Here is a 14,552-nt window from a genome sequence, read left to right as displayed (position 1 = left end):
TTGATGCAAGCGCAGTGCGCTCCCTCCGTACTGCGCAGGCGGAAGACTGGTCACGTCTGGCGGAAGTGACGGGACCCGGTACCGCCGATCCAGGAAGCGGAGGATGGCGGCGTGGGAGCGATCCAGGCTTATGGGGCTGGAGGAAGCCCCAGGTATGTATAACATCTTTTTTCATTTTTAAGCTTTGTTGTTCTCTGGTTCCCTTTAAGGCAGGGGTGTCAAACGCAAACACAAAGTTTGACGAAATTGTGCACTGGGACCTAGTCGCAGACCAACCTCAATGCCTACTGGCCACTACTTCCTCCCTTATAAAAGTTCTCTGGTGTCTAGTGGTCCTCCCTCCCCTATACAGTTCCCTGGTGTCTAGAATCCTCCACCCTCCCCTATACAGTTTCCTAGTGTTTAGTGCTTTCCCCCTACCTCCCCATATGGCCTCCCTGGTGTTCTAGGGATTCACTTCCAATATGGCTTCCCTGGTGGTCTAGAGTGGGCCAAACATAGTGCGAAGTGGGGAAACTGCTTGAGGACCAAATTGAATGGCTCTGAGGGCCACATTTGGCCCGTGGGCCGGAGTTTGGCATGTATGCCTTCAGGCAAATACAACTTGCTGCTGGGTCCTTGTTATAGTTACAATTGCTACTGTTTTACTGTGTTTTAAACATTGTTTATTACACTGGTATCCTTACAGAGTTAACCACTGTTTTTTTGTTGGTGGCAATCACCTGTTTGAATGAGATAAAAAACAGTGGAGTGGCACTCACAAAAAGTGGGGACTGGTGTGTCCAAGCGCAAAAGACCCTCGTACTCCAGGATCCACCATCCAGACAAAAAATGGAGGCTGGCACCACCAATGGCAATTAGCCCAGCAAAGCTTTTTGACATCTTGCTAATGCAGTAAAAAGAGCATAAATTCTTATTGGTGGTGCCAGCCTCCATCTTTTTACTGGACCTGTTTGATTGATCTCTGGTGGCTGCAGGAATTTTACACTAGGTACACACCATACAATTTTGTGTTAGATAGTTCGATAGATCATTTCCGACTTATCCGATCTTATTTTTGATTGTATTTCTGATTGATTTCTCATAGAAGTGAATGGAAATAGATAAGAAAAGATAGGAGAATCAAATCGAATCGGAAATCGATTGTAAAATCGAATCGGAAAATCGATCAGAAGGAAAATTGACCGAAAAAATGCACCGTGTTTACCCAGCAAGACGGTGTGACCATTGCCCAGTGGTTTAATGCTGGGCATACACTGCTTGATTTTTCCACTCGATTCTGTGCCCAATCGTTTTCCGCGCTCGATTCTGCAGGCGAATCTCTTATCTACCGCTTGATTATCATATCTTTTTCCGTTGTCCTCAATGCAGAATCGAGCGGTGAAACGATCAGGCGGGAGATCGGTTGTGTCGGAAATTATTTATCGAGCCATCTAAATGACTCAGAATCGAGCCGTGTATTCCCAGCATTAAAAGGGGTTCTGTGGAATGATTAAAAAAAAAACTAAAAAAACCTGACACTTACCTGGGTCTTCTATCGGCCCCCTGTAGCTGTCATGTCCTGCGCCGTCCTCCTCCGATCCTCCGTTCCCCGCCGCCGGTCCCGGTGTAATTATTCTTCTAGCGCTCACTCCCACTCGGGTCTGCAGCAGCTTACTGTGCAGACGCAGTGCGAGAAATCCTCGTACTGCGCAGTAAGCTCCTGGAGAGGCGAGCGGGAGCGTGCATTTCTTATTATTATTATTATTTTGTATTTGTATAGCGCCGACATCTTCCGCAGCACTTTACAGAGTATATTGTCTTGTCACTTAACTGTCCCTCAGAGGGGTTCACAATCTAATCCCTACCATAGTCATATGTCTATGTGTGTATCATGTAGTGTATGTATCGTAGTCTAGGGACAATTTTAGGGGGAAGCCAATTAACTTATCTGTATGTTTTTGGGATGTGGGAGGAAACCGGAGTACCTGGAGGAAACCCACACAGACACGAGGAGAACACACAAACTCCTTGCAGATGTTGACCTGGCTGGGATTCGAACCGGGGACCCAGCGCTGCAAGGCGAGAGCGCTAACCACTACGCCACCGTGCTGCATTATTCGTCTTGTTAGACGAATAATTGACCGGTGCCGGCAGCGGGGAACGGAGGATCGTAGGAGGACGGCGCGGGACATGACAGCTATAGGGGGCCGATAGAAGCCCCAGGTAAGTGCCAGTTTGTTTTTGTTTTTATTATTCCACAGAACCCCTTTAAAGAGCCAGGGCTGAGGCTAAAAGGATATTATTTGTACCTACTGTGGAGTGGTTACCTCAGCAGCTATACTCTTCTATCCAAACAAGAAACCATATCCGAATAGGGACAGGTCATAATTTTCTCCATCTGTTGGCACCATTTTGTGAGGTGATATTTTGAGTGCTCTTTGCCCCTTCATACTGCAAGTCATCGTCCTTGGTTTTTTTCCCTGTGTCTCTTGAGATCAGTAAGTACTGAACCTAAAATGCATTAGTCATAGAAATTACCATAACAACTTATCACACCGATAAAATCGGAACGGCAAACAGCATCCTAGTAAAACCCCTTTTGTATGTCTCAGATGGACTCACAGCAACCGGCAGAAGCATATGTTTAATCATCATTATATCGCGTGCGTATTATATGACCCGGGACAACATCCGGGACAGATATTGAAAGATTATATCCAGGGTTGTGTTTCAGCGTATTAGTTTTATAAGGAAACGTACACCGGTAATAGCGCTGTGGTTGTTTAGCACATTTGCAGGTTGTCACGCGTCACGCTGCCAAAGGCTTGTGTGAACAGATAACAGTTTAGATTAGCGCATCATGGAATCCTACATCTTTATAGCGCTGCAGCATATATACGTAACCACGGACATCGGCAGACCGTGGAAGGTCCTGCCAAAGCTGTGGATACACGAGAAGGTAAAAATTCACATGACATAGCACATCCCTCCATATCTATGCTCTGGTCATCTCCTGTCTGGACTACTGCAACGCCATCATTTCTCGACTTCCTGAATGTCAATCCATGGTTTAAGTTCCTCTTTAACATTATGGTGTTGTGCTGGGTTTACACCATACAATTTTCTGTTAGATTCTTCTGTTAGATTTTCTGTTAGAATGCATAATTAGATTATTTTCTGTAGAGAATGGTCATTATCTCTGGTGCATTATCTTCTGTTTATCTCCTGCTGAATAGAACAAGGCCTAATTGCTCGGCAGATAGAAGATAAGATAGGATAGATACATTTCCAACATGTTGATCTGGCAGGTAAATCTAATAGAAAATTGTATGGTGTAAACCCAGCATGAAGCCCAATCTACACGATACGATTCTTTATACGATTAAATTACGATTCTATTTACGATCCGATTAAATCCAACATGTCCGATCAGGATTCGATTCAGTTCAATTCGATTTACCTGCCAGATAGATAATTTCCAACATTAGGCATTGTTTTACTCAGCAGAAGATAACCAGAAGACAATGCACCAGAGATAATGGCCCCAATTCACTAAGATCATGCTGGAGATAAGGCAAGAGAAAACTTACCTCCACACAGTGAGAGAGTTATCTTATCTCTTCATTCCTCAGGCTATACACTCGTTAGATATGCAATAGATAGATCTCTGATCTATCTGATGTGTTTAGGAACATTTTTTTTACTAGGAACAGTTTTCCATCGATCTGATGGCATTTTTTTGTCATCATATTTCCATTAGGTCCAATGCAAAATGATAAGCCATCTCACCAGATCGACCTAGATTTTCCAGCATGTCAGATCGATTGAAATCGATCGAAATCGGATACAAATCGATCGATTGGGCAATCGATTTATCAATTTCTATCGATCGGCCGGTAATCGGCTCAGTGTATGGGCACCTTTAACCCCCCCTGAGACCGCCTAACGCCGATGGGCGTGGCCGCCGCGGCAGCCCCAGGACCGCCTAACGCTGATGGGCGTTAACTCCTGGGGCTGGGATTTGCAGGAGATCCTGCTCGGGGGGGTTTCCGGCCCGTCCCGCCTTCAGTCTCCAAGCGGCGATTGTCGCTCGGGAGACTGTAAAGACGGTGTCTATTTACATTAAATTAATACTCCAGAATTCTAAAGTTAAAGACAGGCTGTTAATAAACTGCGTGTGAAAATAACTACAGAGGTAACTTAACTACAGAGGAGGTAATTACCGCTCGGGAGACTGTAAAGACGGCGAAACCGCTGTCTATTTACATGTACATCGCTGCGATCAGCAGCAGCGCTGTACTGGCGACAGCCGTGTAACACGGCTGTCCCCCTGGGGGACAAGAGAGCAATCGGCTCTCATTGGCAGAAGCCTATGACAGCCGATCGCCGTGATTAGCCGGCTGGGGGGAGGGAGGGGTTGTAAAAAAAATAATAATAAAAAAATAGTAATAAATATTAAAAAAAAAACAAATAAATATTTATTTTAAAAAAAACAAATACAGAGGATCAGACCCCACCAACAGAGAGGGGGGAATCACTTGTGTGCTGTGTTGTGCGGCCCTGCAGCTTGGCCTTAAAGCTGCAGTGGCCAATTTAGTAAAAATGTGCCTGGTCTTTAGGGGGGTTTACCACTGTGGTCCTCAAGTGGTTAAGTGACCTCCTCTTTAGTTTAAGGTGCGTACACATGCACTACATCCAGCAATGACGGGTCCGTCAGATCCTCCCGCTCAGTGGATCGTTCAGAAACAGCCTTATCAGTCTGCCGATAGCACGTACACACGCACTACTGTTGGCTGAACGTCCGCCCAGCGGGAGGGTCTGGCGGACCACTCGTTGCCGGCGGTAGTGTGTGTGTACGCACCTTAAACTACAGAGGAGGTAACTTAACCACTTAAGGACTACAGTGATAAACCCCCCCTAAAGACCAGGCACATTTTTACTAAATTGGCCACTGCAGCTTTAAGGCCAAGCTGCAGGGCCGCAGAACAGAGCACATGAGTGATTCCCCCCTTTTCCCCCCACCAACAGACCTCTCTGTTGGTGGGGTCTGATCGCCCCCTCTGTGTTTATTTTTTTTTTTTAATAAATATTTATTTATTTTAATTTATTACTACTTTTTTATAATTTTTTTTTTACAACCCCTCCCTCCCCCCAGCCGGCCAACCACGGCGATCGGCTGTCATAGGCTTCTGCCTATGAGAGCCGATCGCTATCTTGTCCCCCAGGGGGACAGCCGTGTTACACGGCTGTCCCCAGTAGAGCGCTGCTGCTGATCGTGTAAATAGACAGCGATTTCGCCGTCTTTACAGTCTCCCGAGCGGCAATTGCGGTAGTTACCTCCTCTGTAGTTAAGTTACCTCCTCTGTAGTTATTTTCACACGCAGTTTATTAACAGCCTGTCTTTAACTTTAGAATTCTGGAGTTATTTTAAGGATTGAAGAGTTAACTTAGACAGAAGAGTTAGCGTTAGGTTTGCCTGAGGTAAAATGTTTCCTGAATACTACATGCCTCATCACCATGGTGATAACTCTAGAAACTTTATTAAAAACAGGCGATAAGCTTAGTGAATTGAGGCCAATGACTAGATAATGAACAGAAAATTGTGTGGTGAAATCTAACAGAAAATGGTATCGTGTGTACTAGGCATTGGTTCTAGCCTTCACAAATTTAAGTGCAGTTCCCGTTGTCTCCACTGGGAGATGTTAAAACATTGTAATGGCACTTCTGTATGTCCAGGATAAGGTTTTACATTTTACACATAGATAAACATTATTATTATTTATTGGATTTATATAGCGCCAACATAATACACAGAGCTGTACAATACATAGGATTGCAGACAATGATAACTGGGGTGACTGACAGCACAATACAGGCAATAGACCATAGATAAAACAATACAGATAATAAGCAATACGATACACAACCCAATGCAGGTAGTAATACAATGCCAAATCATACACTGGAGTGGTAGTGCTCATAATACAAGTTCACATATTCTGGGTAGAGTGTACAATCAGGTATGATACACAATGGGCTTGATTCACAAAGCTAGTGTTTTGCGCGCAATAATGCACGTAACGGTTTACGCACGCTATAACGCTAGCGCGACCGCGATAAGTTATCACATCTTTGTGAATCAAGCCCAAGGAGAGAGGGCCCTGCCAAAGGCTTACAATCTAGAGGGAGGGGTGGTGATACAAAAGGAGGGGTTGCATCAAGAAGTTCTCGGCACAGAGAGAGTTAGGGCAGCGTTGAGGTGAGGTAGGCCTCCTTGAAGAAGTGAGTTTTGAGGGCTTTATTTTGAAGGTGTTGAAGGAGGAGGCAAGCCTCATGGGCAGCGGGAGAGAGTTCCACAGGATGGGGGCAGCTCTAGTGAAGTCCTGTAGTCGTGCATGGGAGTGCGAGATGCGTGGGGTGGTTAGGAGGAGGTTGTTGGAGGAGTAAAGTGGGCGGCCAGGTGTGTATCTGCTGATTAGGTCAGAGATGTAGGTTGGGCAGGACTTGTGTATACAGTAGATTTGTATGCCAAACATGGTGAGTTGTCTTTATCGGAGCATGTGACCCCAGGCCATGGATATCAGCGTGTCTTTATTGTTTGTTGCAGGACAGAATTAACCAAGTCGGCCATCCTCCCGGAGCTGGTGGAGCTGGCCAGGGACGAGGGCAGCACCGTGCGACTGGCAGCCTTCGAGACTCTGGTTAACTTACTGGTTATGTTTGACCACGGTGAGTGTTTAGTATCAGAGCTGACTGCGGTGCCTTCTGATTCCCAGCTCAGGCCCAGAGATCCTTGTACTGTGTTAAGTACAGAAATAATCAACCCCACCAGGAGGAACTCTGGGATCCTGAAAGCAATTTCCATAAATTTAATATGTTGAAGTTTTGGAAATGGGGAGAAAAAGTCACTTATAAGCCAAATACAGGTAGACCCCGACTTACGAACGCCTGCCGATACAACCCCCCACGATGTTGGGGACTCCCTGTTTTTTTTGTCCCCCCATCTCTTCCCCTCCACCTAAATAAATGAAAGCAGCAGCACTATGGCTCACCTGATCCATCAGACCTCTCCTCTCTCTCACTGTTCCCCTAGTGCTGGTCACGTGTATGATGTGATCAGCAGAAGCCAGCACTAGGGAAACAGTGATGGAGAGGAGAGGTCTCTGATCGCTGCAGGTGCTGATGGATTAGGTGAGATGGGCTGCTGCTACTTTCATTCTGCTTTTATTGAGGGGGAGCGAAGGACACATGGGGGGATACAATAATTGAGTGAGAAGATCTACAAGATGCTCCTGGACCATGGATGCATCAGATATAGTATTTTTTTCCCCCCTGCTTTTTGCCCTGGGTGCGTCTTATAGTCTGGAGCGTCGTATACCAAAAAATAAGGTACTTCTGAACCCTCCTAGCAGCTGGACTATTCAGAGGGACCGATGACTGGCCACATGACTACAATTCCCATGTGTGTGCATTCAAAAAGGGGGCATTAACTTGGGCGCCGGAGAAAGCTGCTCGTGGAATATTAGTACCGTATTAGTAATATTAAAGTTCAATAGTAAAACATGAGTCCCTCCACCGATGCCTAACTTTAACCAATTCCCCTGCCGCAAAATACCTTAAACCATACATGTTAAACACCGGCCCGCTGGCCAAATCTGGCCCTCGGAGGCATTAAATTAGTCCCTCAAGTGGTTTCCCCACTATGCATTCTGTAAGGCCGACTCTAGACCACCAGGGAAGCTATAATGGAGTTGAAGCTCTGGAACACCAGGGAAGCCATATGGGGGAGATGGGCAAAATAACTAAACATTATGGAACTGTAAAGGGGAGGGAGGGGACCACTAGACACCAGGGAACTGTATAGGGGAGGGTGGGGGCCTCTAGACAGCAGGGAACTGTATAGGGTAGGGAGAACCACTAGACACCAGGGAACTGTATAGGGGAGGGAGGACCACTAGACACCAGGGAACTGTAAAGGGGAGGGAGGGGACCACTAGACACCAGGGAACTGTATAGGGGAGGGAGGACCACTAGACACCAGGGAACTGTAAAGGGGAGAGAGGGGCCCACTAGACACCAGGGAACTGTATAGGACCTGAAGGGGGGCCACTAGACCCCTGGAAACTTTATAAGGGAGGAAGGTGGCCACCAGACATTTAGGTTGGCCCACGACTAGGTGCCAGTGTACAATTTCGGCCCACTTTGTATTTGAGTTTGACACCCCTGCCTTAATTTAACCAACCCCCCAAATGATGCCTAATCTCCGCCCACTGCAGACTCTGCCAATTCGCCAATGCCTAACCAACCCCCCAAACCCCACTAATTCTTTGCCGATTTGCTGCTAAATATCTGCCAGGTAACAGGTATTTTTGAAGGAAGTAAATAAGGCAGCCTCCATATGCCTTTCACTTCAGGTTCCCTTTAACCCCCTCTAGCGGTATTTCTGATCAAGGCTTGGGGTGAAGAAAACATGCTGCTAGAAGCAATCCCAATCCTGGGTCAAGGTTACTGCCGGGCGGGTTATGGCAGAGAGTACAGCGGAGCGGCATTCAAAACTCGTCTCCCCGACACCCGGACAGTCTCCTCCATGTCCTCCACAGCTCTCGATCTCTCTTGTGAGATCGCCATCTGTCACATGACGACAGACAACAATCTCATCACGGAGATAGAGCGCTCCCTGGAGGACAGGAGGAAGAAATGCAACACTGATCTGGATCCTGGGGATGTGAATTCTGCGTGTGTGGGGGGTACACACCTAAACTGGGGGAGAGGGGGCTCTCTGGAGCGTGAGTAGTTCTTAACCACTTCACCCCAATGGGGTTTTTACCCTAACGGCTAGATTATTTTCTGAGGACCACTCCAAGTGACCTAAAGGTGTTTTTGAATATTTAAAAGCACAGTAATCAGGGTGCTCAAATGTTACTTCTCTGTGTGAAATAAACTTATGCGGCTAAATTCTCGGTTTAACGTTTTTGATCACATGACCAGAAGCTGCTGCGTTGAGTCAGTTTGGGGCTCTCAGGGTGTGGCCACTTGGATTGCATCATCCTGCAGTTCAGTCTGCAAGGGGGCGGGGCACGGACTAAGCTTTCTGAGAAGAGTGCAGCCTACAATAGCGACAGTCTACGGTGCAGGGAGGGGCCAGTGTCTGGACTCCTGTATTGATTGTCTTGAAATCAAATTATTTGACAATTATAAGCTCTACAGAGACAAAATCAAGCTCTGTATCTTGAGTGCTTGTACACAACCAGGAAAAGATGTCTGCTTGAAGTGGGGACTTTAAGCCGTGGACTATGTTCTCTCTGCAGATGATCGGAATCAGATCGTCCTTCCTCTTGTGAAGTCGTTCTGCGAAAAGTCTTTTAAAGCCGATGAATCTGTCCTCATCTCGCTGTCGCTACAATTAGGAAAACTTTGCCATGGCCTTCAAGGTATGTTTGTCGTATGTCTCTTGTCTTATCCAATCAGGCGCCTTGTCCCGACTTTTTTGTTTTGTTTTAATCAGGCGCTGGTCGCTTTAAAGCGTGTGACATGATAACATAAATGTGTATGTACAGTGTAAAATATATTAATAACTAGGCTGTTTTTTTATTTATTTTGCTGCCTGATAGAGTTAATTTTCAGGCATGTAAGTGACAGCTTCTGTCTTGTCTTACCTTGTCAGGAATATAGAATATATAACTGACAAGCAAATTACAACCATAAAAGTTTTCCTGGCAGCATACAACTTCTGAGGGCAGAGGAGAGATAGAAAAAGGTCAATAATCATATATTTTAACTCTGGGACACTTAATAGACTGCCATTGAGCAAAGACAGTAAAACGTTTAATCTACTTTGTAATTGTTTGAATATATAATATAAAACTATGGGATATTTAAAAAAAAATGTAGGAGTAGGAGGACAGATCCAATTGTTTATCTCATGAGTTTATTTACACCTCGGGTTCACTAGAATAGTGAATACCATGAAGAGCGAAATCGGTGTAGATCCTGTTGAAGCGCACAATTTCTTTCCTTTGCTCCCTCTGTATGGCTAGTCTTCCGTCTTACCTCTACTCCGGCCCGCTGGCCAAATCTGGCCCTTGGAACCATTAAATTTGGCCCCCGAGTGCTCTCCCCACTTTGCATTAGGTTTGTCCCACTCTAGACCATCGGGAAAGACATATTGGAGGTGAAGCCTTAGATCACCAGGGAAGCCATGTGGGGGAGGTAGGGGAAAGCACTAGACACCAGGGACCTGTATAGGGGAGGGCGGGGCCATAGAGATGGGAAGTCCGGATCTTTTCAAGGATTCGGATGATTCGAATCGGATCATTGAAAAGATCCGGCTCTTTGAACCGAATCTTTGACTCATTTTACTGGGGAAGCATTCGGGGGTGAAATGACTAGCAGGACAGGACTTTCCCTGCAGTGGACAGGGAATGGGAGGGGGTGGACAGACAGAGAAGGGGAGATGGTGGACAGAGAAGGGCAGGGAGTGGACAGAGAAGGGAGGAGGTGGACGAAGAGGGGAGAGCAGAAATGTTTTTTGCACACATTACCCACATGTTGCAATCATATGCTTTAAATATATTTCACCTATATATTCATCTGTATACTTTAAATGCAAACGTCTCACAGTGAAAGAAAGCATTCCCCAATGTGTCCTTTTCTCACCTTCATCAATTTAGGGAGAAGTTAAGTGCAGCTGTTTAGAGCAGAGTGCAGGAGGATCATATTGCACTGCAATCACAGTGCCTGCCCTTCTAGCCCAGCACGCTGTCTGCAAAGTTGCTGAGCTGTGCTGAGCTGAGCCAAAAGTTTCCAATTTGTTCACTATGCACAACCACGGAACAGACAGCCTATAATGAGCAGCACATTGCAGCCAGTATGTGTGCTCTACACATATCTGGCAGTGGCACCCATGTCCCCTCTCTCTCATCTACCTGTCCCCCTGCAAGGCTGCCTCCCCTCCAACTGAGCGATCCATCTCTGCTCTGCTTCCAGGACCCCCCTGCCCGCTGAGAGGGGGGCATGCCGCTCCTGGCTCTACCCCCTTTGTGAACCGGATCGTTCATTTTGATGATCCGGATGATTCGACTCACAAAAGAGATTCGGATCTAAGATCCGAATCGTTCATGATCCGGACAACACTACTAGACACCAGGGAACTGTATAGGGGTTGGAGGGGGCCACTAGACACCGGGGAACTGTATAGAGTTGGAGGGGAGCCATTAGATACCAGGGAACTTTATAAGGGAGGAAGGTGGCCAGTAGACATTGAGGTTGGCCCTCGTCTAGGTCCCAGTTTTCAGCCCACTTTGTATTTGAGTTTGACACCCCTGCTCTACTCTCTCCCTTTTTGTGGCTGCCCATCTATACATCCATCCTTCCTTGTTACCATCAATATGTCCATGATGCACCCATCCTTGTCACGTGACTTCTCATGTGACCCTCCTTGGATTGTTCCACAAGGTCTCTTCAATCAAGAGCAGCAGCTTTGGTTCCTGGACATTTATAAGAAGCTGTGCCGGTTGGGTCTCCACCAGGAGAACGGCCACAACGACAACCAGATCCAGAACATGGAACTGGAGAAGAAGTACTCTGTCGTCAGGAAAAACTGTGCATACAACTTTCCGGTGAGTCCCACCACTTTCCCCATAACAGATAAATGCTGAGATGATCAAGCTTTTGTTGTCCAAAAACTGTATGTGCTGTGGTTTTCCCACCTCTGTAGATGCAGGTAATGCTTAGTAGACATCTAATGAACTTGAAAAGCATGGGCTACACTACCTATAGGACAGTTAATTGTATTACGAGCTGCTGAGTGTGGTTTATTGCAAACTTTCGAAATGTTAAGTTTCTTCTTCAGGCATTATAGAGAACTGAGAAACTTAACATTTCAAAAAATTCCAATAAACCATGTACAGTTAGTCATTAACCCTCCTGGCGGTATCAAAAAGTCCGCCAGGAGGCAGCGCGGCAGTTTTTTTTTTTAAATCAGGTAGCGAGCCCAGGGCTCGCTACATGATAGCCGCTGCTCAGCGGCATCCCCCCGCCCGCTTCGATCGCCTTCGGCGATCTCCGATCAGGAAATCCCGTTCAAAGAACGGGATTTCCTGGAGGGCTTCCCCCGTCGCCATGGCAAAGGGGCGGGATGACGTCACCGACGTCATTGGGAGTCCTGATCCACCCCTCGGCGCTGCCTGGCACTGATTGGCCAGGCAGCGCATGGGGTCTGGGGGGTGGGGGCCCGCGCACCGCAACGGATAGCGGCGATCGGGCGCGGGGCAGCAGCGATCAGTGTGCTGGCGCAGCTAGCAAAGTGCTAGCTGCATCCAGCAAAAAAAAAATTAAGAAAATCGGCCGAGCAGGGCCGGAGAAAACCTTCTGCGCGGCTTACCCCGAACTACGTTCGGGGTTACCGCCAGGAAGGTTAAAGGTATCATTGGAATCAACGTTTGTTGGTTTGATGTCCGCATCTCTGCTCCTCGACTAAAACCAGTCCACACTTCATGACCTGCTGGGTGTATGCAGTATAATTTATAGGAGGGACAGATGTGTCACATGAATTACTAACCCAATAAATCAGGGGTCTCAAACTCAATTTACCTGGGGGCCGCAGGAGGCAAAGTCAGGATGAGGCTGGGCCGCATAAGGAATTTCAAAATTGCGGCGCATCGCTGCCTCTGCCCGCCCCTCTCACTCTTCCTTCACAGAGAGAGGCGGTGATGCGCCGCGATTGACGTCAGGAGGGGCAGAGCTGAAGCTGAAAGCTCTGCCCCTTCCAGGAAATGCCGGCGGATTGCCCCCCCGGGCGATTTGGGGGCTCTGCAGCCCTCGTTTAGCGGCGGGGATGCGGCGGATTACTTGGGAGCACTGAAGCGAACTATAAGGAAGCTTTTGCCGGCGAGGGCCACAAAATATTGTATCGAGGGCCGCAAATGGCCCGCGGGCCGCGAGTTTGAGACCCCTGCAATAAATCATCCAACTTTAAAAAGTCTTCATCAGATTTGCCATTTTGTGATGCGGTCTATGGATTGTAGGCCAGATCTTCTCCTGTGTCCCAGTCAAATAGTGCACAAATGTTCCTTCAGTGCTCGGTGGTGGCCTGTTCTGTAGATCCTCTGCCCTGTAGATCATCTTCTCTGTAACTGGTAGTGATGGTTGTATCTGGTGAATGGCATTCAAAGGGTGAAATCCTGGAACCGGAAAAGAAAAAAAGACAGAGAAGCCAGGTGTGACGGAATCGCCAATCGGCAGAAAGTAAGCACTCAGAGACTTGCTCTAGAGTTCCCCTTAAAGGATACCCGAAGTGACATGTGACATGATGAGATGGACATGTGTATGTACAGTGCCAAGCACAGAAATAACTATGCTGTGTTCCTTTTTTTCTTTCTCTGCCTGAAAGAGTTAAATATCAGGTATGTAAGTGGCTGACTCAGTCCTGACTCAGACAGGAAGTGACTACAGTGTGACCCTCACTGATAAGAAATTCCAACTATAAAACACTTTCCTAGCAGAAAATGGCTTCTGAGAGCAGGAAAGAGATAAAAAGGGAAATTTCTTATCAGTGAGGGTCACACTGTAGTCACTTCCTGTGTGAGTCAGGACTGAGTCAGCCACTTACATACCTGATATTTATCTCTTTCAGGCAGAGAAAGAAAAAAGGAACATAGCATAGTAGTTATTTGTGTGCTTGGCACTGTACATACACATGTCTATCTCATCATGTCACTTCGGGTATCCTTTAAGTTTGAGTTTTGCAAAGAACGTGTTCTGCCTTCCATGCCCTGGCCACCAAAGACTTATTTTTTTCTTTCCCTGTAGAGGAGGCAATAAACCCATTACCTCTTCCTGGCAGGCCTGTCTTTCTCACTAAATTACCCCTTAGACATTCCTAGATACGGAGATGAGCCTAACATGAAGAGAATTGTGCAAACGTACCCACGGTGCAAAATCGAGGAAACAATTGCTTGTTGCAGGAAAAATTGTGGATATGGAGCTTTAGGGTACCTACATACATCCAATTTTGATTGGTTAATGATTAGCCAATTTTACCACCACCATGGAGCTGAAGTTAGGAAAGACAGTGCAGCTAAATTATTGGACAAACACCTACCCCAGGCTGGTAAGACTACAGTTCAGTAATAGTTTTGGAGTGGCGATTTAGACACGATAAAGTCCAGATCCAGATAGGTGCAAATCTGCTCTTAACAAATTATTTCATGAAACTTTCCGTCGTTGTTTTGCAGGCCATGGTCGTATTTGTAGGCACAAAAAGCTTCCACATAGAGCTGTATGCAACCTTCTTCTGTCTGTGTCACGACCCCGATATGTCCGTCAGACACACCATCGCTCTTGGCTTCTGTGAAGTGAGTATAAAATGTTCCTACCTGCCGTGCCCAACATGCACCTGTGATGCCAGCGCCTGTCGAGACCCGTGCTGCTCGTCCAGAGCAGCCAATCAGAAAACTGCTGCTACTGCCTCTAGCAACCAGTAATGTCCTATGTGAATGGGCAAACTTAAACATTTAGCAAATTTGCAAAAATAGTCCAAAGGTGCCCACTAATGAGCCAATATTTTGTGT

General features: G+C 46.7%; 1 protein-coding gene across 1 annotated transcript in view; it reads left to right on the top strand.

Annotated features, from left to right (window-relative positions):
* The window catches only part of PPP4R4 (protein phosphatase 4 regulatory subunit 4), a 215,337-nt gene that overhangs the window by 164,936 nt on the left and 35,849 nt on the right, over positions 1-14,552 (top strand). The window contains exons 8-11 of the mRNA XM_068254652.1: positions 6,590-6,711; positions 9,291-9,413; positions 11,437-11,600; positions 14,217-14,336. Of these exons, the coding sequence (XP_068110753.1) occupies positions 6,590-6,711; positions 9,291-9,413; positions 11,437-11,600; positions 14,217-14,336 (529 nt within the window). The remainder of the gene's footprint in view (positions 1-6,589; positions 6,712-9,290; positions 9,414-11,436; positions 11,601-14,216; positions 14,337-14,552) is intronic.

The sequence above is a fragment of the Hyperolius riggenbachi genome, chromosome 9 (assembly GCF_040937935.1).
Source record: "Hyperolius riggenbachi isolate aHypRig1 chromosome 9, aHypRig1.pri, whole genome shotgun sequence".
Lineage (NCBI taxonomy): Eukaryota > Metazoa > Chordata > Amphibia > Anura > Hyperoliidae > Hyperolius > Hyperolius riggenbachi.
The sequence above is the reverse complement of the archived record's forward strand: the minus strand, read 5'-3'. Positions and strand labels throughout refer to the sequence as shown.